This window comes from Asterias amurensis, chromosome 19 (genome assembly GCF_032118995.1).
Source record: "Asterias amurensis chromosome 19, ASM3211899v1".
Lineage (NCBI taxonomy): Eukaryota > Metazoa > Echinodermata > Asteroidea > Forcipulatida > Asteriidae > Asterias > Asterias amurensis.
The window spans coordinates 15,564,444-15,581,428 of NC_092666.1; the positions used below are offsets into that span (position 1 = coordinate 15,564,444).

The 16,985-nt window shown below is 37.4% G+C and overlaps 1 protein-coding gene across 1 annotated transcript in view; it reads left to right on the forward strand.

Moving 5' to 3' along the window:
- LOC139951309 (phospholipid transfer protein C2CD2L-like) overlaps nucleotides 1-16,648 on the forward strand; it is a 46,762-nt gene extending 30,114 nt beyond the window's left edge. Inside the window, 9 exon segments of the mRNA XM_071950134.1 lie at nucleotides 1,391-1,583; nucleotides 1,949-2,089; nucleotides 2,747-2,776; nucleotides 3,755-3,888; nucleotides 5,077-5,094; nucleotides 6,696-6,762; nucleotides 7,370-7,543; nucleotides 7,845-8,152; nucleotides 8,576-16,648. Of these exon segments, the coding sequence (XP_071806235.1) occupies nucleotides 1,391-1,583; nucleotides 1,949-2,089; nucleotides 2,747-2,776; nucleotides 3,755-3,888; nucleotides 5,077-5,094; nucleotides 6,696-6,762; nucleotides 7,370-7,543; nucleotides 7,845-8,137 (1,050 nt within the window). The 3' untranslated portion in view covers nucleotides 8,138-8,152; nucleotides 8,576-16,648.
- Nucleotides 16,649-16,985: the final 337 nt, after the last annotated feature.

The following is a 16,985-nucleotide window of genomic DNA, read 5'->3' on the forward strand; positions in this document are numbered from 1 at the left end:
AAACTCAAGTTCTGGTGGTTAAGACATCGTAGTATGGGTTTGAATCCCGGTCGTGACACTTGTGTCCTTTTAGATTAAGAATAAATTATTATTTTTATTATTACAGTTAAAGAAAAAAGTAACTGGCCCTCCAGAAAATTGGTGGCCCAATACCATTTCAGAATTTAAAACTGTTTGGCACTTATCCAGCTGGTTACTTTAAAAGTCACTATTCTGTTTGTCATTTGGCTTCAATCAGTTCTAAACTGACCACTCTCATGGAAGGTTTCTGGGATGTTTTGAAGAAGATATTTCTCACTGTCTCCTTGGGCTATCATTCTGGGTGTGAAAGGTGGCCCAAAGATGTTTTCACTGGCCGTGGGCCAGAGATGAGCCACGGGCCAGCAATGCTGTTCATTATGACTGTTGCGATGACCATGACTTGTATTTTATTGTTTGCTTTAATATTTGTTGTTGTTACAGTGCAGCAGCGTTGTGTCTCCTAAAATACTATTTGCGAGTTTGAAACCACAAATCGTTGTATCTCACTTAAAATAGGTTGGACGTAGACAACAAACAAGTTTGTGCTGTGATACAATGTTTTTACATGGAGCATTTTTAGACGGGATAAAACTTTTTTGCCAAAACGAGATACAATGTTTTTGCACTGACACAATGCTCTTGAGAACTCTCGTAATGATTTCAGTCTATCTTGGTCTTTATGTTTTAGAGATTTTTCTTCACATGTTGTCTCAAAGCTTGTGGTTTAAGCCTCTCAAGCTAGCTTGGGCTTTGGGAAAGCAATGGTAGAGGGAAATAAATGTATGCTTTTATCACATTTGCTTATATCACATTTGTGCAGTTTGGTTGCGTCTGTCTAAACTTGTATCCAATTTCAAGATTTTCTAGATTCGTTCAATTTCATCTCTGACTCACCCATTGCTCACTCAGTTCTAATGACTTAAAAGATGTAAACAAAGAAGGGAAGAAAGAGTAAGCTCTAATGAAGATCTCCTGAAGACGATCAGAGCATACTGATCGAAACGTTGGGTCATTAACCGCCGTAATCCTTCTCAGAACCAACACTAATCAACAGAGATGTTTACATTGTGCTACCGCAAACCTCTCTTAGTTATACGTCCACCATGCAATATAAAAATACATTTTTATATTATTACAATTTAAAAAAAAATATGGTGTTTGTAGTTGCTGGGCACCTCTGAAAAACAGTGTTTTACTGATAGGTTTCCCCAGGGTAAACATGGTAAATAAGAAATAAATAAACACCATGCAGTTTGACTGCAATTCAGCCTTTGTCTGCGATGGTCTTTGTTTTTAATAAACCATTTCAAATCAAATTAAATCAAAGTTTCAAATCTTACTTTTTGTTTTCTCTTCTGTTTTGTTGTAGTTCTTATTCATGGAGCCAGCTGACCAGGTATGGATGGATAACTCTGGCTTCATGCCACGTCATCCTGCATCACCAACAAAACGCATCGAGACTCAACGATCTGTTGCCCCTGATGGTACGGTGATCACAACGGTGACAACGACAACGGCACGACCCAAACAGCTGACTGATAGACGGGGTCCAAGCAGCAACGGTGAGTATTTATGGCTTGTCTGGGTGTATGGATCCAGACCAGAGCCTGATAAACTCAACACAAGTATGCTCTGATCATCTTCTTGACTCTGTTGTTAGATGCTGCTTAAGTAAGTACTACCTTGGAGTTAAACTGGTACCGGTAGTTGGTAATCTACAAGGTAGTACTTAAGCAACAGAGTTCAACATCCTCCTGAAGACGATGAGAGCATACTGATTCAATTGTTGAGATGTCAACCACCGGTCCATTTTAGTACCAACACTACTCAAAAGAGATTTACACACATGCTACCAGAAACCACCTAATTACACTTCCACCATGCAAAGTTTCAAATCCTACTTATACTATTGTCGTTGATATTTCAGAAATGCCTACACGTGTACTGACCACATCGTCGGTGTTACCTGAGCCTCAGATGGCAATGTTTACTGATGCCCCACCTCCTGGTGCTATAGAGATGACTGCTATGCAACAACATCATAATAGCTCTACCATGACCGATCCAGGTACAGGTTCAATGTCAAATACCTCTTCCTAACATTAGTCGCTGCAGTGGGACCGGGCCTTTAGTCATGGCGTGTCGTGTTCAGGCAGTCTAGTTCACCACTCTGGTGTTGTCATTCAATTCAATTCAAGAATACATTTATTTCCATACTCTCATAAAAGAATAACAACAGTTGCATGTATTACGGAGTAAAGCAAAACATATCTTTAAAAAAGTAAGAGTAAACATGAATAAATAAATAGAGTACGGGGCCGTTTTGGTAAAAAGCAGAAGGTGGGTTCAAATCCTGGTCATGACACTTGTGGTCTTGAGCAAGGCTAACCATAACTGCTTCTTAAATGTAGTGCATTCTGTTCTCTCGGCCATGCTCCTAGTGGATGATACCCATGCCTACCTCCTTACAGACTGGGAAGTGGGTAACCCTGTTTCAGCCCCAGGAGTAGGTGGCACTGATCTGGGTCGACAGCCAAAATCAATCAATTCCAATCTTCTTTGTAAATCTTGTTTTTTAATATTGGTTAATTATATTTGATTGTTTTCTTGAATTATTAATGTTATATCTTTGTAGTTTGTCTATTTTAACCCTTTGTAATTTGACTCAGTTTTGTTTACTAATTCTTTCTGTTTGTTGATGTTTTTTTTTTCCTTTTTACTGTAGTCAGACCCAAGTTCACAGTTAAGGTCGAAGGTCTGTGAGCATGCTCAGTAGCTCTCATACTCTATATTTCTCATATCAGGCTTATATTACATGTAATTTACATGAAGTGTGTCTGTCATCATGTATTCATGTTGGACACTGCACTGTACTGCAGAACTGGATTTTGATATTAATAATTATATGACATCATGCAATTCTACAATGTACAAATATAGCATTTCAAGCTTGATTCATGCCATTCTTTTTCCAGCGGGTTATCCATGCCGTTTTGTTTCCAGTGGGTTTATCATTCCTGATATTGTCACAGCTTAGGTTCAATGCAATGTAAAAAAAAAAGTCTCTTGTTTTTAACTGCGCACTGGCACCCTGGCTGTAGCAGATCACACAACCGCTAATTGATTAATAACAAATTATTTGTTCATAAAGAATTTTCATTTATTTTATGGTCCATCCTTAAATCATCGCAAGCCAGGATAAATTTCGCTTGGCTTGTTTTCAATCTCTTGGGGTCATACGCTGTGAACCAAGCAAAACTAGTGAACAGAATATGTGGTATAAAGCAACATAAACCATTAAAAGTTAATATTGAAAACTCAAAACCTTTTTTACCAAAAAAAATTGCCTTCCATGTCACCACAGTTTGGTTGCAGCTTCATTTTTGTTTCATGTCTGGTGATGAGATGCCATCCAGAGTTCCATTGTTTTGATTCCCAATGCAAGATGCAAGATACCCAAGCCTACATCAGTATGGACTGTAAAAGTGTAACCCTGTTTCAGCCCTAGGAGTAGGTGGCAACAGCCTCTGGAAAAAACAGTTGTAGCCCACACCTTGAAGTGGCCTTTAGGCCTAATGTGTCTGGCGACTTGCATAAAAAAAAAAATAATAAAATGCACATAATTAAAGCTATCATTGCTGCATTGAACATATTAAGCTTTAATCAAATATTAATATAAACTTTTGAATATTCATGACTTTTTAATCTTACTCCCATTCTGATTGGTCTATAGAATTGATGACAGTTTCTAGTGGCCCCGCGTCTGTGGCAGAGACTGCTATCAAGCATCTTGCAGAGAGCTCCAAGGATGAAAGGCCGAGGACACCAACCAAGAAAAGCACCCTTATTATTCATGGGGTGGCACAGGTTTGTTCATGATTAATTCATTACGATTTATAAATAATCCATAAGTGAGGTCATGCATCATAAATGATTTTTTCATTTAATATTTCAAAGTTCTCGCTATTACTTAAGTGTAAACTGTTTGACAAATCATAATTATATGCCGTTGTGAAGGGAAAAATGAACTTTAAAAGCCTCTAAAGAGCCACAGAGCCTGGACTTCTGAGCAGCACTTTCTTGTGACGAGCTTTTAGTGCAATTGGTTCCGCGGTGCCATTAACTCTTACAATAGTACTACTCGAGTCTCATAGTCTGTACCCTCAACACTTACGATAGTACTCCTCGAGTCTCATAGTCTGTACCCTCAACACTTACGATAGTACTCCTCAAGTCTCATAGTCTGTACCCTCAACACTTACGATAGTACTCCTCGAGTCTCATAGTCTGTACCCTCAACACTTACGATAGTACTCCTGGAGTCTCATAGTCTGTACCCTCAACACTTACGATAGTACTCCTCGAGTCTCATAGTCTGTACCCTCAACACTTACGATAGTACTCCTCGAGTCTCATAGTCTGTACCCTCAACACTTACGATAGTACTCCTGGAGTCTCATAGTCTGTACCCTCAACTAACACAATGTGGAACCCATACATTGGCCATCCAATTTGTTCATGTTTCCCACCCCTTTTTTTTTTTATTTTCTTTATTTTGTTTTACCTTTGATTTATAGAATGAGTGTAAATTTTGTCAGAATTTAATTTAATTTGTGCTTTTTTAGCGGTGCTGCTTTTGTTTTTTTACTTTAGTTTTTCCTGGAAAAAGCTGTATTTAAAACAATTTTTAAAAGAAGAATATTACAACACCAACCTTGGGTCGAATCTTAAGGCTAATTTATAAAAAATACCTAGTAAGAGTTATAGCACTGTACTATCTTAGCCGTATGCGTATGCAATGTCATAGTATGTCAAGAAAGAATTAATTTCAAGTTGGAACAAAGAAACAGCAAGAGTGAGACTTAAACCTGCACAAACTTCAACATGAATTTGTTTACTTCTTGAAAATGATGACATCAATAAAATGGAGTGTCACTTCAACTAGTTTGATCACCAACTAATTATTCTTACCCCCTCCCTATCTATTACCCTGTCCGTCACACTGTCTCTCTCTCTCTCTGTGACTCTGTGTGGTCTGGGTGTGCCTACCATCAGGATTCCGAAGGGCAGAAGGTAAACACGCTCCCAACGGTGGGCGGCCATGTTTTATTTAACCGCTTGGCAGAAAAACAAAAACCCACATTAAACCAAGCACTATAAAAACAAAATGGCTGGATAAGGTTTGCTACTTAAATGTCCTGTTTCATCATGTGAACAAGTTCATAAAAAAATGACTCTTCCATTTGTACAAAGTGATTTGGTGTTTTCTTGTCTTGAGCTGTGTACACTTTGTGCCTGCAGGAAGTTCAGGATCTGTCGCTCTTTTGTAAATAAGTGATTCCATAACTCACATTGTCTGCTTTTACATTGGTGTGGTGTGTCATCCTATATCAAAATATAACGCACAGTGTTGCTGTGATGCATGGCCTTTTACCTATCTATCGCCCTCATGTGTTTGTTGTCCTTCAACCAATTAGCATGGGTTCCAACCTTGTTCTTAGGGGTGATTGATGTTGCTGCAACATTGATTCCCCAGCGAGCGTTACCTATCTACCGCCCTCGTGTGTTTGTTGTCCTTCAACCAATTAGCATGGGTTCCAACCTTGTTCTTAGGGGTGATTGATGTTGCTGCAACATTGATTCCCCAGCGAGCGTTACCTATCTACCGCCCTCGTGTGTTTGTTGTCCTTCAACCAATTAGCATGGGTTCCAACCTTGTTCTTAGGGGTGATTGATCTTGCTGCAACATTGATTCCCCAGCGAGCAGTACCCGTTCGTAACCAATGTGGTCGATCCAAGTGTGGTAGCCCACAAAAGAGGTCCCTGTTTATCTTGGTTTTAAATGCCCTAATGTGCATTCTGGAGCACTATAAATTCTTTTATCTTCATAATTTTTATGAAATTAGTAATTAAAAAACATAGTCATAGGTAAAAGGGTTAAATACCGGACAAAATTTGTGCGTAATGGCACGCAATTTTTGCGTATTGTCCCGATACGCTAGCTTGTTTAATTGGAGAACCTTGCTGAAATCTTTGTGACACTCCGGAAATCAAAATGACATTTTAAAGTTTTGACCATTATATGCTCTTTTGAATCACCAGCATGTTGTCTTCTTTGCATGGCTTCAGAAAGTTCAAGTTGAAGTGAAAGCGAGTAATTTCTTAATAGTTCTTTATTCTCTAGTTGTCTCAGTTAATCATACAATGCATATATCCATTAAGTGACAATTTGCATGTATATTCATTAGTTGTAAATTTTCATTCAGCAAACTCTGCCATAATTGTTCTTTGCCAGGTAGTGTTTGGTCCTCCTAGTTGTCTTCTTTCAACTCTTGTCCATTTTGAATACAGTCCTGATTCATCCTAAACACATGCCCTAGCCATTTTGATACGCAGGCATGTGATCTCTTACACTACATTTTGGTAAAAAGAAAACTCTTTCAAAAGGCACTGGACACGTTTGGTAATTGTCCATATTTAGGAAGCAACAATGCTTTTCCATGGACACTCACACACTGTGTGTTGCTGGCTTGGTTTGTTGACATTGTAAACCTACGTGACTCCAGTAACTGATTCTTAGTAAGTTAGAAGTAAGTTTGCAATAATACTGTGTGCATTTATAAACATGAACGCGGAGGCAAATTGTTATTAAAAGGTTTTCTTTTCTTCTACAGACTCCAACAGAAGACTTCATCATGACTGATGATCCCTTGGATCCTAAAGAGGGCAGCTTAAAACGAGGTACAAGTTGGAAAAATATACAAAATATTGGATGGTACAAGTTTGGATATTATACAACTATTGGATGGTGCAATTTGCAATATTGTACAAACATTGGGTGGTACAAGTTGGAAAAATATACAAAATATTGGATGGTACAAGTCTGGATATTATACAACTATTGGATGGTGCAATTTGCAATATTGTACAAACATTGGGTGGTACAAGTTGGAAAAATATACAAAATATTGGATGGTACAAGTCTGGATATTATACAACTATTGGATGGTGCAATTTGCAATATTGTACAAACATTGGGTGGTACAAGTTGGAAAAATATACAAAATATTGGATGGGACAAGTTTGGATATTATACAACTATTGGATGGTGCAATTTGCAATATTGTACAAACATTGGGTGGTACAAGTTGGAAAAATATACAAAATATTGGATGGTACAAGTCTGGATATTATACAACTATTGGATGGTGCAATTTGCAATATTGTACAAACATTGGGTGGTACAAGTTGGAATATTGTTAAAATATTGGATGGTACAAGTTGCAATGTTATACAAGTATTGGACGGCAGTAGTTTAAAATATGAATTATTTTTTGTGTGTGCGTAGATTCATCTCCAAGAGGAAGCAAGCGTCTCTTCAAACTCTTCAAGAAGAAGGACAAGGACAAGAGACGAAGCAGCAGCGAGAGTCCGTCAGTTAATGGTTCAGAAACGCCTCAGCAGGGTCACAAGCCTAGGTCAAACACCCTGGATGTACCTGGTGGTGGTAGTAGGAGCAGAGGTGAGTGCCTTGCAACCTCTCGCTACTCCCAATCTACTTTCTAAATTTTGTTGCCCTAAAACAAATCTGCAAAAAATTGTTGTTAAATAGCCTGAAAAGTCTTTAAAAGCTTACACTATACGTACGTGTAGGTCAGCCTTTGTACTCAACAACATTTAGCAGTTCACTAGGAAAGTACATAATAAGCTTGTTTGATATTTACCTTGTTCAATAAAACACTATCACACGTGTATGTCTTCATTTTTCCTGACTCTGCAGTGTGTTACTTACAATTTATTCCTTTGAAAAACTTCCATTTCAGAATCCTCACCAAGTCGCGCTAAGAAGCGAGTTTTGAGCTTCTTAAAGAAGGACAAGAAAGACAAGGGGCGTGCCTATAGCTCCAGCAGCGACTTACAGAATGGGGCGGAGCCACGCCTTGGTGATTCCCCGTCCCCGACCACACCCAGTAGCACCGGGAGTAGTTTATCGGTCCCCGGTGGGGGTAGATCATCAAGTACTGGGGACCTGAAAGGAAACAAGTTGACTGATGAGCAGAGACGGTTATCGGATACAAGGCAGGGGAAGGAAGAGCCCATTGGATCACCGGTCTGACATGGCTAAGATTCTGTAAGATTCACTTTCTTATCTTGACTAATATTTCTGTCTTCTTTACTTTTAATCTGTGAATGATTCCCCATTGTATAGCAGAGCAAAATGCTACACAAAATGTACCAGTTGCTACTAAAAAAATCACCATTTGCTACTCAATATTTAGATTCATTGAGTACATAAATAACATGTTCAGAGTCCAAACGATTTGCATCTTGACAAAATAGTTCCCCGTTATGCCATTGTCTGTTTCCGGGACCTGTCTCAATGCACTTTACTTTACTTTCTGTTTGGCGATGACCGGGATTCGAACCCACACCCTGGTGACTTAACCACCAGAACTTGAGTCTGACCCACTAGACTGCTATCCTTGTTATAGTGGATTTAAACTTAACTATATACACTTAACTTTTTAAAGGAAATTTTTTGTTTCAAACTCAGAACCTGTTCAGCCATTATGGAAGCCGTCTTGGATTGGTTGAAAATCCTGAGCTTTGACCCGATTGCAGTGAGTTTACAACAATAAGGTAAACATCCTATAGTCTACATCCAAGAAGCATACATTAGCTTAACAGCAGAAATGAAGGTCAGTTTCCCAAAGGTCAAAGCTTTCATTTTGACCCTAATACTTGGAAGAGCACTGGTGTGCCATAACAAAGAGAAACAAACAAGAATGCAACAGCAGCACAAGAAAGCTACGTCTATAAGCTTTTTGAGATGGCGGACACAATGCTACAACACTATTAGGTTTGGGTAACTTTGTGTGTATACACCCAAACCAAACAGTACACTCCTATCACATCCTCCATACCTCAAACAGGCTTATTGTTTATTGAGACACCGTTGCTCAAAAATGTTTTACTCATTTGTGACTAATGGTTAACTGCCTACCAGCGACGGGATTCGAACGTGGTCTGATGTTTTATATATAATGTAGATTGTATTTAGTAATGTTATTGCTGTGCAATATGATCCCCCCCTCCATTTAAAACAAACTTTAAAAATTAGTATTTTTTATGATTTTCAATACAAAATTGATTTTTATGGAAATTGGTCAGACTAGTTGGATTCGAACCTCGGTCCTCTTACTTGGTTTGTATTGGTTGCTGTGTATTAATAGCAGTTGTTGAATCTAAAGACAAATGAAACAAGTGAGGGTTGAACCTTCAACCAGTGAAACAGTATCTTGGGAAAATTAACTAAAATTCTGGTAAACACAATAATTTGCTAAGCAATGAAAGGGTGCTTATAAGAAACAGGGTACCAACTATAATGTTGGATTACTGCTTGGGACTAGTTAACTATTGCGTTTACACGGGAATTACAAAAGATCAAACAGTTGAAATGGGTTACCATCCATATGCCATTATAGTGTGCATTGTTTTTCACTGGTTCCTCGTCATTGGCTTCCTAAAGACCGTATTGAATATGACGTCACGCGGCTCAAATATCTGACCTACAAGATGGCGTCTGTGCGTGTGCGTGCATGTGGGTGTGCATGTGCCATAGAAATCAAACCGGGAATGTTGCGTGCTGCGTGCTTCAATGATGTACGCGTTTGGACGTCATACGGTTTGCCCTACAAGATGGGGACTTTTCATAGCAAAAAGGGGTTATTCAGTACGGTCTATTGTCTTTTAGATTATTTACATAGCGAAATGAAAAAAAGTAACATGTTGTTGCTTACCAGAAATGGGGACCAGTCACTAATGCCATGTAAAGCTATGTACATTGCTGGCAACTGGTTCCCTTATGTTAATTATTACTTTATTAAATGAGTAGCAATAAGTCTGGCAAGCGGTTTTGTGAGTTTAGTCTCAAAACCTATCAGGTTAAATGATGAAATGGTATTGAATGAACTTGAAAGTTAAATTCTCAGCTGAAATTGGCAAAAAGCTAGCCTTTTGGAGGATTTGTAAACCACAAACTTGGACAAAATATTTAATATATTCTGTGGTGTTCTCCATATTAGATAATGCACTTAATTTTTACATCCTGTATTATAATTATCAGTACACATGTTCTTTGTGTTTTCAAATTTTGAAACAGATTTTCAATTGTTACAAAATGTTTTCTCTCAGTTTTCAAATTTGGACGTTTATTTTCCAAAGTTAGGCACCCAGATTTGGAGTGTTTTTTGGGGGTGTATTTTGTGAGAATTTGGTGTTCAGAGAATTAATGTTCTTGAGGCATGTTCTTTATTGTAGGGAATGTGGGCCCTCTTTTTATCCTATGCCACGCCCCCATCGGCCTCACTCCCAGCAGTGAAGATCATGCTTCAGCTTCACGGTCATAAAATTGTCCCTCATTTAAAGAACTGTATGTTAAATATTGGCAATTATGTCGAAATATGACATCTCTTTTTTTGAGTATGGATGCTGGCAAATCTTACAGTTCTTTGTGATGTTTTTCAGGCAACCGTCTACTTGACCCGCAATATTACCATAAAGGCAGTATAGCTGCAATCGGAAACCATTCAATTTTTCTCTTAAAAATCCAATATTTGTGACATTTTGGTTTTCAAAAAAGGCCCTTATTTTACTGAATGATTAAATTGTGGTGATAATAAAAAATGCTGTAAAAAGAATTAACTTATTACATTTTTCAGGATTGTTTGTAATATCCTAGATTTATCCTACTACATATTTTTGCATTTTACAAAAATGTTTGTATACAATAGAATATTACTGATATGTCAGATAAGACCTGATAAATTTAGAAGTTTAAACACACAAAAATTGTTGTTGTTTGTTCGTTAAATTGTCAAGTTGTTTTTATAGTAATGAGCACATGGTGTAGTTTATTGTACTGTGTGGTTTTTCTTAAATCACTTGAGTCTATTTTGGTTGTGTGTCCACATGTATGAGAACTTGCTCTGTTCATCGATTATATCAATTTTTCAATCAGAGAACTTTGTGATATATTCTATACACCATGATTCTCTGGTTACATTATCAACACTAAACAGAGAAAATGGGACAAGTATTGAGACCTGTGGTACTCCAATCTCATCAACATTTGCAGAAATATAATCATCTATAAAAAAAAATTAAAAATAAAAACATGACAGGCATGATATAATAAGTCGGATTTCTGAATTGTTTGGCCCTCAAAAAAAGTACAGTGTGATTAAATAGCTTAAAATGTCTATTGAAGCCCTGGTAGTCAATATTTATGTCCTACTTTTTCCCAAGGGTCAAGCATCATGCTTGCTTGGGTTGCTTACTGTAAAAAAGGGCCAGAGCTTCAGGTACAAAACAGTACCAAGCACAAAACCCTGCGGAACTTAAATCTAAAATCAGCATAAAAGATTATATTCTTACAAAGAAAAGCCTAGCAAGGAGAAATGCTACACTCAGGATCCTTTGACATTATTCAAATCAATCTTTCAGAAGATAACTTTTCAAGTTGAAATTTTAAATTATATCTTGACTCAATTTTTCCATAACCTAAAGAACTTCTTATTATCATCAGCAGATATAATAATACAACTTCTGTTCCAAAGACAAAACCTTAAGCTTATAAAGTGCAAAAAAATATAACCACTTTCAGTGTAGAAACTAATGTAATGAAACCCAATACCAATCTCAGCACTAAGTATGGTATTGTCATCAAAAGAACGGCTTAGTATTGTCACTCAAAAGTCACAGATAATTTATGCTTTTGATAATTCTTTGATTTCTTTTTCAAGTGTTTTTTACCTAAATGAATTATCACAGTTTCCGTGAACTAGCCTATCAAGTGATTGTTAAAGTACAGTGAAGTATAAATAACACATGAATAATGAGTATCAATACTATAGCTTCAGTACTATGTGTCAATGTCTTGTTTGTTTAGACAACCAGCACCATACGACATAACACATAGAGGGAATGTTATAGGTTACTCTTGTTACACACTACTCACATTACTTGTTACTTGTATTATACGTGACTTGTGTTACATGTTCTCAAGATTTCCAAATGACTTACAAGACCTCGTGTTATGAAACATGAAACCTTTTTTAAATGTCTAGCCTGAAAAATCATACAGCAAAAACAGTTTTGAATGTGTGTGTGGTTAATGTAACGTGAGTCACATGGTTAATGTAACGTGAGTCACTGAGGATCAGCCCTTAAGCCTCCTCACATTTGTCTGTCTCTGGACTCACTGTTAAACTGTACATTGTTAATGATTCGTTTAAATTGCTCCGTTATTTGTATAGTTCAGTAGACGCTACGGCTTTCTAGATGAAGGGAAGGCTTTTTTTTATAATTACAAATCTTATGCACTCTGTGTATCTTGTAGTTAAAATGTTTTTACTTCAATTGAGATTGTCTGTTGCCAGCTTGGTGTTTGTCTCCCTTGTGGGAGTTTGCCGATTTCCCCTTGATGAGAAGATCATCTAAGCAAACAAATAAGCCCCTGGAATATCCTTTTGGTCCAAGCCATATTTTTTAGTGAATGAGAATTTGATTTGCGATTTCACAGGCTTAGTAAAGATTAGTAAACATTTGTTGATTTCATTAATATTTGTTTGTGTATTGCAATGCATTTTTAATGTTTTTAAATTGATTTAATTGTTATTTTGTTATAATTGATATATTATGTTAAATGCACAGTGAATAGTAAAGATGAGTACTGTCAACGGTGACTATTTCTGTCGGAAAGACTGTAAACTTAAAAAAACTTCATTATTTATTCAGTTCTGCTTATGAATATCCATCAGCTTTAACTAACTTAAGTTAAACAGAGTGCTACTCATGCATATTCAACAACTTAGCTTAATTTAACTAGCATGACCAGTACTTCTTATGAATCTTTAGCAGCTGCTGATGAATAATCAACAGCTATAGCTTGAGTTTGCATAAGGGAGCAGAGCTGCTCATGTTTGCTTATTTATGTTGCGCAATCACAATTGGCTGTAAGTATTTTTTTTGTTTTTGGAAATGCTATTTTGTCAACTTTGACAGTGTTTCAGACAGAAATATTATCTTTGTAGGACTGGTGACTGGTAGATCCTTTATAGTCACTGAGCTTACAGATTAATGATTATTAATGTTTTATGACTACCAATACTTAAAGGATGTGTTTGTTGTTAAGGGTGTGTGCAATTTTGTAGACAACAGTAATTATAAATGTCTTGGTCGTTGCACTTTTAAGTTTAATAAGTTGAGTATCGTTTCTGTCGATAAATATTCAATTGTTTTCTTGCATTGTTTGCCAATGAATTAGCATATTAATAAGATGTCACTGCTGTTACGTTTTTTAAAACTTGTTTTTATGATGTGTTTGGATAATGTATATTGCAGAATGTACTACCAGTGAGTTCTGGGGATCTGTAAGAAATACCCGCAGATAATTCAAATGTCACTTTTGTTATAATAACCACAGATATGAATGTAGTTTCTTTCGGCATGATTCTTGTTATTTCATGATGGTATTTTGTATCAACCTTAAAAAAATGTCAAGATATTTCAGGAACAAATATCGTTCAGAGAACAAGACGTACGATAAAATTAAGGTACAATCTCATAGTACTGCTAAAGCGGGAAAATGCTTAATTTGGTATCTAAGAAAAAATAGTTGCCTTAAAATTAACAATATAGCGCCCTCTTGTGGTAGAGTAAAGTAATGTATCTCCTTCGCTCGGCCCCAGCGGCCAGTCTATCTATCCAGGACCGCTGGGATGGGCTAATCGCTTGAACAGATTCTTGTTCAGGAAGTACGTCACGTATGCAGTGCATAGAAATATGGCGCAGTGTTGAGTGTGATGCATGATGGGACTGCGCATCATTAAAACGATGACAGTGCATGATACGTTTGCCCATCCCAGCGCCTTTGGTTAAAGCAAGGCGCTGGGGACGAGCGAATGTATCTCCAAAAGGGGGGTAAATCGTGTTCAAGTTTATAGCTAAACGATATGCTAGCAATCATTCAGTACAAACTGAACCATGAACACATTTTACTTTTCATGACAAACTTATTGTCTGACAATTTGCATTTGATATTGTCTTGCTTAATGTGTTTTTTAATGCCCATTCAAAGATGTGCGAGGTCGAACTCTTAAATATCCAACCTCGTTCCCTTATCCTTGAAACCATCAGCTGAGTTGAGCATAAAATACAAAGCACTTGGAATGAAGTTAAAATCACTTCGCCAAAAGATTAGCGAAGTGTTAAACTAGACTAGGCAGCCCACAGGTACTAAAAAAAGAATCTGATCTCGAGCTAGATTTGGAATTTCAAGATAAGAAAACAGGTTTGGTTTCTTAGAATCTTACGTATACCAAACTTGTATTCCACGATGATTATTCCCTTTAGACAGCCCTGAGACGTTGCCATTTTCAGGAGAGAGAAAAATGATGGACATCTTAAAAAGATTAACATCTCAAAAAGATGAGCAGGATCGAAATAACTCAAAACTGAACTGGCTTTTTTAATCATTACTTTTCGTGCTTAAGCCATTGGACACTTTCGGTACAGAATTGTTTTTTAAAGTTCACAGATTTAAAAATAACTTACAGGGTTTTATACAGAAGGTAGTGGTGAAAGACTTCTCTTGAAATATTATTCCACGAAATGCTTTACTTTTGAGAAAACAGTAAAACAATATCAATTCTCGATATCGAGAATTACGGATTTATTTTAAACACATGTCATGACACGTCGGCAAAAGGTGCGGTTTTCCCGTTATTTTCTCCCAACTTCGATGACCGATTGAGCATAATCTTTCAGGTTTGTTATTTTATATAGAAGTTGAGATACACGAAGTGTGGGCCTTGGACAGTACTGTTTACCGAAAGGGTCAAATGGCTTTGAACAAATTTCGTTCAAGTTAAAATGTTACAAGTTTCCCCCGAAATTAAGATTGGGTTGAGATGCTAGCGTAGATCGACCGATGCATGTATGAGACTGCCTCATTCCTAGCTTCCTTTTCTTTTCTTAAACTTCACTCCCACAATGCATACTCACATCAACATTTCCCCCTTGCCGATTGTGGTTTTAACTCTCCCCCTGCTCGTTCCCTGTCGATTAAGGTAAACAAAACAGTTTTCTTTTCAAAAAGGCCCCACGTGCATCAGTGTTATTTCCTGCTTCGAGTTAGCGTCAGTAGAACTAAGAAAAAAATCACTTGGGATGACAAAACTAGACTCTTATCAAGGGTTATTTTAAGAATGTTATAATACGCTGAAATATATCTTATCTATAATCGATCAAATAGTGAGATCTGATACTAGTCTCCATTTCAAGCAGTCCAGGTACCGCTCTTCCGGTAGTTGTTCGTTTTGACGCTGTTAAATCCAGGTCTTGTATCATCTTCAGACTCTGCGCATTGAGAGGAGGTATCTGGAAATGGACATCTCTCTATGGCTTGCAGTGTCTATTGAAAACGGGGGGAACAAGTGGTCGGAACTCTTTGTTGCAAAAGGGTTGTTTTGTTATTTTGTTAAATTCATCACCCGAAGACAATGCATTTTCTTCAATGCTATTGTTAATACCTCCGGGCTTTAAAATCAGCCGTTCTTCTAATCTTCATTTACGTAGCTAAGCTGCTTCATTCCCTGTTTATTTTCTTCGAAATGTCAAATATTCTAACTTGGTGTTATTTTACGTCACAAGTTGTTAGAAAAACATCACCGGATGAAAGACTAACCGGGACAAACATTTTTCACGCGTGAGGAACATTGTTCGATAAAGGCCAAAGTTGCTTTTGCATGTTTGTGGGCAGCTTAGTCGAGAAAACATTATTCCGTCGGTAGGACAAAGTGTAAAGGTATTATTTGCAGAGTTTTCAAATAGTGTTTTTTTTTTATTTTTTTTTTAATGAGTTCACAATAGATCGTGGTTGTCGTCCAGAAGAAGAAAGGTTGAAATTACTAATATTATAGGAACTCCCTTTTGGAGTAATTTCTAATACCCACTCCCTTGCCACCCATTCCCTACAACATTGTACCTTTAGGAGCACACCAATCGTGCTGGGAGAGTCGTTACGTAACAATGGGCTTTTAGGTTTCACTGAATGCATCTCTATTGGTTCGGAGGTTGTTCTGGTTTATCCAATCAGGGAAGGGGAAGGCGGATTGAGGCGTGTTCGTGCACCCAATCTTCTTTTCGGCCCTACCCCCTGCGCGCATGCGCAATGCCTTGTAGTTTTAAGTTTTGGTCTTTTCCATTCTTTTCCTGTAAACAAAACTATAAGCTATCGAGTTTCAAGTGAAAATCGAAGATCACTTCATCTAAAGTTCACTTTGTCTATTAATAATGTTGGCTTGAACTGTGCAGGAGCACTATAGACTCAAACTGTACCTCAAAGTATAGACTAAATCTTGGGAAGCATTTGGTTCCGTGCAAGCGACTGGAAATAATGTACATTATAATTTATTGATTATTGGTATTGCTATTTTATAGATTAATTTTGTCATTCTAATTGGTTTGTTCATTGCAATCATATAATGATTTATCTACGTGTATTAATTTGTAAGATTAGTTTGAAGGTGTGAGAGTTTTGTGGAATTAAAATCAATCTGAAGATACTGGACGAGTCAAGATTTCTGCTTCGGTTTAATTGCCATTTTCTCACAGAATGTTGAAAGATATAAAAATGATTGGTAATAAACGATGAAGGGATTTGTTAATAAAGGGCTTAGGCAGTAGCCGTATTGGAGGCTACAGCTACGGCTTAGGCTGTTGCTAGGGGTGTTGCTAAGGGCGTCATATCGCATGAAGACTCGGTGATGTAGCCGTAGCCGCTAATTCGTACATGGCCTTATGCATTGTCCTCATTGGTGGCTATAGATACGGCTACGACTGTTGCTAAGGGTGTTGCTAAGGGCGTCATATAGCATGACGACTCGGTGATGTAGCCGTAG